The sequence below is a fragment of the Paramormyrops kingsleyae genome, chromosome 10 (assembly GCF_048594095.1).
Source record: "Paramormyrops kingsleyae isolate MSU_618 chromosome 10, PKINGS_0.4, whole genome shotgun sequence".
Classification (NCBI taxonomy): domain Eukaryota; kingdom Metazoa; phylum Chordata; class Actinopteri; order Osteoglossiformes; family Mormyridae; genus Paramormyrops; species Paramormyrops kingsleyae.
The window spans coordinates 20,806,354-20,814,436 of NC_132806.1; the positions used below are offsets into that span (position 1 = coordinate 20,806,354).

The 8,083-nt window shown below is 41.8% G+C and overlaps 1 protein-coding gene across 1 annotated transcript; it reads right to left on the reverse strand.

The window, feature by feature from the left end:
• Nucleotides 1-264: 264 nt before the first annotated feature.
• LOC111859805 (proteinase-activated receptor 4-like) lies at nucleotides 265-7,857 on the reverse strand. Its single transcript, XM_023842814.2, has 2 exons — nucleotides 7,661-7,857; nucleotides 265-1,665 (listed from the first exon to the last, which is right to left on the reverse strand). Exons 1-2 carry the CDS (start codon nucleotides 7,827-7,829, stop codon nucleotides 581-583), a joined length of 1,254 nt encoding a protein of 417 aa, XP_023698582.2. The 5' UTR covers nucleotides 7,830-7,857; the 3' UTR covers nucleotides 265-580.
• Between the last annotated feature and the right edge of the window lie 226 nt (nucleotides 7,858-8,083).

Here is an 8,083-nt window from a genome sequence, read left to right on the forward strand (position 1 = left end):
CAGCATATATGACCGTTTACGTAATGACCCTCTATTTGTATTTCATTTTGAATACTCTGTGTCACACATAAGTGTTTGTGACAGATCACATGTGGCTTTGAATTAAACATTTAGCCCACTTACATACTTACATACATACATATATATCGTATATCGCTATTTTGCCTAAAATACAAAGATACGGGTTTTGCTTCATATTGCCCATTTACATGCATATCAGTCTGTGAACGTTTCAGGATTTTGAACTCAGACAAACCCCTAACCCCCTGCTTCTTTCTGCTTTTATTATCTTTTGACAAACACTTGTATCCAGAGAGTCTGAAACCTTACAAATTTCTAATTTATCCTTTGCTAGGCATACAGCTTAATGATACTGGGATTTTTTCACATACAAAACAAGACACTTGTGTTTTATTTTTACTCAGCTTATGTGGATCGCACATCAGTTCCTTGTATAAACCTGGAACATGCAAAGTTCTAGTATTTGATAAATAATGTCTAATATTTATTTATGCCAGCATTGCATTTTTAAGACACTTTACAAAGTTCCCATACAGAATTCCTTCAGAGGTTTTCTGCATTACACTGCCCTTCCGGCAGATTCCTTCTGTAAAACTTCCTTGTTTCCCCAAGACTTAGACAGCAAGGTGCTCCTGGATTGGCTGCTGCTTGACAAATGTATGCCGCTGGTATTGGAGGATACTTGTTGCCCAGCACAGCAGCAGCAGAGCACCCTGAGAACTTTGCCCCTGAAGTCATCAGACACATAGTAGTAGATGAAGGGATCAATGCAGGGACCAAAGCAGCTGAAGGCCAGGCTGACTACATAGGGCACATAGAGGTTGTACTTGTCATCTGTCAGGTAGATGTCTAAGTAGTGCAGAAGCAAGAAGATGTTGCTGGGGAGGAAACATGCAAGGAAGACCAGCAAGACCAGGGCGGTGAGGCACGCAGCGTGGGAGTAGCGGTGCCCTCTGGCCAGAAGGGTCTTCAGCACGGCGCCATGGCAGAAGAGAATTACAAGCAGAGGGAGCAAGAAGCAGAGACTGAAAAGGCTGGCATAGTAGGGGAAAAAGAAAGTGGCCATCAAAGCAGTGGGCTGGGCGTCATGACAGGTGTTGATGGGAGGGTCGATCAGCTGGTAGGACTGGCGAAAGAGTAACAGGGGCAGCATGGCCAACAGGACCACCACCCAAACGGACACACTCATGACCAGGGAGGTGCGATGGCTGCGCAGGGTCAGAGCACCAAAGGGGTGCACCAGAGCTATATACCGATCTATGCTGATTAATGCCAGGCAGAGCATAGAACCATACATGCTGCCATAGAGCAGCGCTATGACCAGTCGGCACAGTGGCTCACTGAAGAACCAGTCATTGCCAGCAAAGTGGTAAGTGATGCGGAAGGGCAACATCAGAAGAAGGAGCACATCCAGCACTGTCAGGTTGATGAGGAGGATGGTGGATGGGGCCTTCTGTGTGTGGAAGATCAGCACCCACAGGGCCAGGATGTTCGCTGGGAGCCCGACAAGGAATGCGATTGAATAAAGGACGGGCACCACAATCACGGTGGTGGAGCTCTGGATCTCCAGCTTCTGTTTTTCCGACACCAGGGTGAGAATCCCGTCCAGGTCCTCTATTTCTATGAGGCCAAACATACGGGGACCTGTAGGAGAGGAACAGAGGAGTGCAGTGAGTATTTCACTATTGCTCATCCATCTACCTACCATTTATTTTGGTCGGGGTCACAACTCAGGACAAAACAGGGATTCAGGCAGGACCAGGAGGTCTGAGTGTTATTCCCTGACTTGCTGTGTTTATTGCTCAACACATACAGATAGATAGTATACAGAGTAGGGTGTGATAAACGAAAACATCCAACCAGCAGCAGTTCTTGTCAAAACGTCTTGTTTATTACAGAGGACAGAAGAGAATTGTGACTAAGAGGGAGGCCAGAATTAAGAGCTCAATATAACAGTGGTGCTCAGAAAGGCGTCTTCAATCCATGAAGTGGTTCTTGAGGCAAAGTGGGACTTCCTGGTACTATGTAGGGGTACATATGTGTATGTATTTTTTAAAGATATGGACTAATTGGCCTATTTGGTATCCATATATGCAGTACTAGGAGGCTCAAAAATATGTTTGCAGTTACTGTATTGGTATTAGTAGAATTTTAAAATTTTGAATTTCAAACAGAAATTGATATTAAAACAATATTGGAGATATGACAGTACAGAGGCCCTAGTCCTCACTGCTATAGACTTCTTTCTCTGGGAGATATTAAGACAAACTATACCTTCCTGAACTTGGTAACACTAATACCTTGAAACTGCTAATCATTGATGCATTTGGGAAATTTATGGTAATGAAGATCTTTGCTGGGAAACATTGTTGTGTGTTAGAGACCAGCTACAGAAATGCATGAACAATGATGGGAAGCAGTTTGCATACTTGTGCGATTAGTATAATCATTCTTTTGCTTTGATAAACATACTCAGAAAATAACAGCAATTCAACTCTAAACCTACTTTTTATACACTACCAGTCAAACGGTTTACCCCTCCTGAAAACTTGTTTTTCTTCATCATGTTTTACATAATTAAAAAAAAAAATTAAATAAAATACACAATTATGAAAAAAAACACAAGGGATAACTAAAGCAATGCACAGAAAAATTTAAACATCTAAGTGTTTGATTCCTCAAAACATCCACTAAACATCCATAGATTATGTTTAAATAAAAATAATAAAAATAATTTTCTGCAAAAAATATCACCTGACATTACTTCCCAGGTCTTTGTCAAAGAAGGCTGCTTGTGTATGATTGTGAATTAGGCCTCTGTGCCTGTGATTGGAAGGTTGCTTGTTTAAATCCCAAAACCAGCAGAGCGATGTTACTGCAGGCCCCTTGAGCAAGGCTCCAGGTCTCCAGGTATTTGCCCCAGGTATACTGGCTGATTTGACTCTTTGATTCTCAATCAATGTAATGCAAATTCTTGTGGGTTTTTTGTTTTGATTCCTACACTTTTGTTTTATCCAGTTGATCCTTTATAAGTTCTATGCAATTGAGACCTGGAGACTGGGCAGACCAGGTCATATGATTGAATTGTCCTTCACGTTCCATTTTCCCCAGAGAGTTCTTGCACAATTCTGAGGTGCGTTTTTGGTCATCTTGCTGAACGATGAAGGACTGTCCCAATGAATACAAAGAGGATGCATGAAGAACACTGTCATAGCCATACTGCTTGAGATTACCAATAACTAGTTAAAGATCAACAACTCTATGACTATCCAAGCAACCTCAGACCATCTCCTTTATGCTTGACAGTGGTAACTAGTCTAAGAGTTTTATTTCTAACCCTTTTCTATAAATAAATACGCATGTTTTTTGTAGTTTCCTATGGTCTTCTGGTAGATAATTGAAGTAGTTCTTAGGGGAAACCTCAACTATATCCTTAATGAGATTCTACACCTGATCCATTGCCTCCCTTTATTGTCTTCCTTCAAGACTAGACTTTACGGACTGAATGTAGCAGAATGCTTTTTGCTTTGCGATGACATGAGCTGAGTACTGCGTTGCATTTGCCACGCAACTAGTGTGTTCTACAGCTTAAGAACAGCTCCCTTGGACTTCCGGACATTTACAAATGCATCTAAGAATTGTGTTTGGGTCATTATAATGCTGTGATGTGTGCAAACATATAAAACTGATTAATCATCGTAAATACCTAACTCTTTTACCGCTATATCTCATTTGCCAAATTCCCACCTATTTCCATAATTAAATTTAGACATTTTTGTAAATCTCGGGGGTCCTCCCTGTGTACTCTGTACCGGTGATCGGAGGGTCACTGGTTCAAATTCCATGGCTGGTGACTGATGCCACTGTGGGTCCTCTGAGCGAGGCCCTTAACCCCCAGTCGCTTAAGGGGCTCTGTATGCTGGCTGACCCTGTGCTATTACCCCGAAATTTGCTGTCACCTCTATGTGTGTTTGTGTGTCTCATGGACAGTAAGATGGAATAGAGAGTTTCCCCATGGGGGTCAAAAAAGTGTTGTGTCTGTTCTGTTCAAACCCATAATGTTAGAGGTGTGATGCCATCCACATGAATGCTATGGTCTCACTTTGTTCACGTCTTTCCTTTGGGTACTTGGGTTAATCGTTGTCTCAGAATTGCCCACACTATTAGGTTGTATGTAACTGTATGACCTGCAAGAGACTGGTACTGTTACAACACTGATCCAGGAAGGAGGCAGACCCCGAAATGCAGGAGACCGATTTAATGAGACTGACACAGCCGATTACAAACAATGCCAAAGGGGAAATCCGGGAGAATACTCGGGTCGGGCGCTGAAGGGTCTAAGCCAGGGAGATCAGTCCTACAAAGAGGGACAGGACGAGGAGATGATGGGATGGATCGGGCAGGGCGAGTGGAGCAGGCAGGCAGGGTTGAGGTGGCAGGCAGGGCAGGTGAGGTAAGCAGGAATGGGGATGAAGGCAGGGTGAGCGGGACCAGGCAGGGATGCAGGGCACAACAACACAGGCAGGGAAAGGAGAGGAGACACGAGACAGATAAATGCTTGGTAAAGTTCCGGTACATGGCAAAAATACTTCGCGAATGCTGCTAGCTCATTCGAGCTTTAAGTATGAGACCGGTTAAAGAGGATGATTGTTAACCGCTGTGCTGCTCTGCCCCTGTGGGCGTGACAGGTATCCTGTCCAGGGTGCTTCATGCCATATTCTTCCTGGGATTAGCTCCAAGATCACCAGCACCCAGTACTAGAAAATTGGCTATAGAATATGGATGGACAGAAATAAATGTTTAGCATCCTATACAAGAAAGTATTACAAGCAGATTTTATTATCTTGATTAATGAGATAGAATCCATGTCTAAAATATTAAATTCGATTATTCTAGTATATAAAATATTATATCTGAACATGTTTATATGCATAATTGTTGATATATGTATGTATATGTGTATAAATAATAGGAGCATTGAAGCATCTTAAAACATACTGTACTTTTTTCCCTAGTTAGTTTTCTATCCATACTGTACATTACATTCTAGATTTTCCAAATCCCTTTAATTCTAAATCAATCATGTAATAATCTTGTTGTGAGCTACGCAAAACACAATAAATCTATAGATGAGTTAGGTGATACATGCCTTAATTAAATCCCTGCTGATTATCCCTTAATTATAACAATAATATTGTTAAACAAGTAATTTCTCAGTTTAGACTAAATTATAGCCTCCACAACTTTAACAGCTACCTCATGTCTTTTAATACATGTTACATTCGTAATAGGAGTAACTTGTCTGTAGTTTTCAAGTCTCTACTTCCTGTAATACATCAGCAATTTTCCATTAAGCATTATCCATTAGAATATCTTTATTTTCCTTCCCCTGCAAGTGTTTTCTGGCATTTGCCAGACCGTCATTTAAATAAGAAACTGTTCTTTATGTCTTGCCTGATACAATAAATGTTAAATAAAATATAAAATAAAAAATAAAACAATATCTGGGAAAAATACTATCAGACCCCTGTGATTTTTTTGCTAAACCTTTTTGATACATTAGTTCATTCATCCATCCATCCATCCATCTTGAAACTGCTTATCCTGTGCAAAGTCGAGGGGACATTAGATTCAGTCATACTAATATATACCTTTCTCTACATCCTCCCTCTCCTCCCATATCCAGGCAGGACCGAGCTGCACGTATCTCAGTGGAAATTCTATCAATCTACCAATCAGACCAGCTTGGTGCCTTGCTACATTCCTCCAATTCTGTCTCCTTTGAGTCTATCATAATGCTTTTTTGTCATAGATAATTGTATAGTCTGTTATTAATGTATATTGATGCCGTTAAAGTATGTTAGTATAGTAAGGTATACTTAAATGCTGCTCATAAATGCTCAATGAATGCATTATGAAGGTCCACTGAATATTCCACGAATGCATAATGAAGGCATTATGAAAGTGTTGTTGATGAAAAGCGTTATGACATATTTAAATATATGAAACATTTACCTTCTGTTCATTATATTTACTCTTTTAGTGGCTCAGTGGGTAGCATTGTTACCTCACACCTCCAGGGCTGCAGTTTCAAATGTCATTTCTGCTGTGTGTGTGTGCAGTTTGCAAGTTGGTACCGCATCTTGCGAGTTTTCTCCCGGTACTCCAGTTTCCTCCTGCAGTCCAATGACATGCAGTTAGGCTGATTTCCAGCTCTAAAAGGCCGACAGCACATGCCTGCGTGGGCGTCTATGTGTCCTGCGATGGACTAGCATCCTGTTCGGGATGCACCCCCTACTCTGTACCCTCTGCATCCCCCCCTCCATCCTCCTGATGCCTACCAGAGGAAGCATTTAGAAGACGGATGCATTAATTCTTTTGGGTTCAACTCCGCCAATCATTAATTAGCTTACTTTTGTAGAAAATGGGAACTATAGCGACTTTAGCATGGTCTATACTGGTCTATACTGGTAAGAACAAGGGCAAGGGAGTGTACATATGTATAAACAATTCCAGGCATGCAAATAGCCACATGACCAAAAAATACTGCGTTACCGATCTGGAGTTTATCACGCCTAAGTGCAGGCCTGTTGAAGGATTTCACAGTACCCACCCTGAGCACAGTGTTTGTTCCACCACACGGTAGAACTTACCTAGTCCTTGGAAAACTGCACAATGCTATAAGAGAACAGCAGAACACGCATCATAAAGCAGCAGTCTGTAACCAGACAATAATACCTAAATGCCATCAAAATGTATACTTTACAACCAAAGAGAAAAACATTATGAACTGTGTATACGCTAACATTCAAAATAGCTGCAAATCCTCCCCAACCGCCCCCCCCCCCCCGCCCCCACCACCACCACCACCACCATCATCACTTACACAATCAGATTATTTGTCTTCTTATTTACTTATATTTCGACACCTCCTACTGCTAAAGTCAAACCAACCATAATATCACTGGTAGTCTGGCCTGAGCCAGTGAAGGGGAACTTTGGGAAAAGTACAGTCTGGGATCAGCCTGACATTGTTCCTTTAAACACACCCAGATGGTATCTAGTTTATACAGTATAAGTGTATTCGTCAGGCTGAGAAAACATCTGTTTAAATGCCTTGTCTGCCTTGATAAAATGAAGAAAAACTCAGATACCGACTCTTTACTCAAACCAAATGAGATACCAGCATCTTTCTTACTGCCTTTACAAGCATATCAGGAGTTCAGCACACATGCTTGTAAAACAGAATGAAAAATTATCAGTCAAACCAAGAATGCGTAGCCTTTCAGCTAGAAGCGGCCTGTGGAACATTAAAAAAATGTTAAATGTTTTTAATCTGCCAATATGCTGTATAATCTCATAATATAACTCCTTGACCTTAGTAGTGGGTAAATGAGGAACATAAAAGAAAAACACAGCAAAGAAAGGCCATTTAAATATGAATAAATCATTCTTGAAGACCTCTCTCTATTTTCATCCATAAAAATGCTACAGCGAATCACAGCAAACATGCATAAAGTAAATCACATGGTCTGCCTGCATCCCCAGTGCATTTATACGCTCACACTCCCCTGTACATTCACATCCACTCATGCTGAGCAGGCATGCGGGCAGCTCAGGCTCAGAGGACGCAACTCACGGAATTCAGAGGCGTTTCCTGCAGCCATGGGGCCGGTCAGGCTGCTCTGACCTCCTAAAATCCAGCAGAGTGCCAGCAGCAGCTGCAGGGCTCGAGTGGCGGGAGGCCGGGCCATGGAATCGGGAACCTCTCTTTGTAGTGTTCTGTTACGTTTGGGTTCTGTATGCATCTGCTCCAAGAGGACAGGATGTGAGACAGTCTAGCCTCCCCTCTATACAGAGCTTATGGGCTTTCCTCTTTCCAGTTACCACCCCTTTCCTGTTTCTGATACACTCATATACACACACTTAGCTAGACTTACAGGCACATTTGCTTACAATTACCTCTCTCACAGACACATGTATTCAATCCAAACTCACATTTGCCTTTTATAGTAATGCAGTCACACATGTCCCTACACACACAACCCCATAATGCACACAT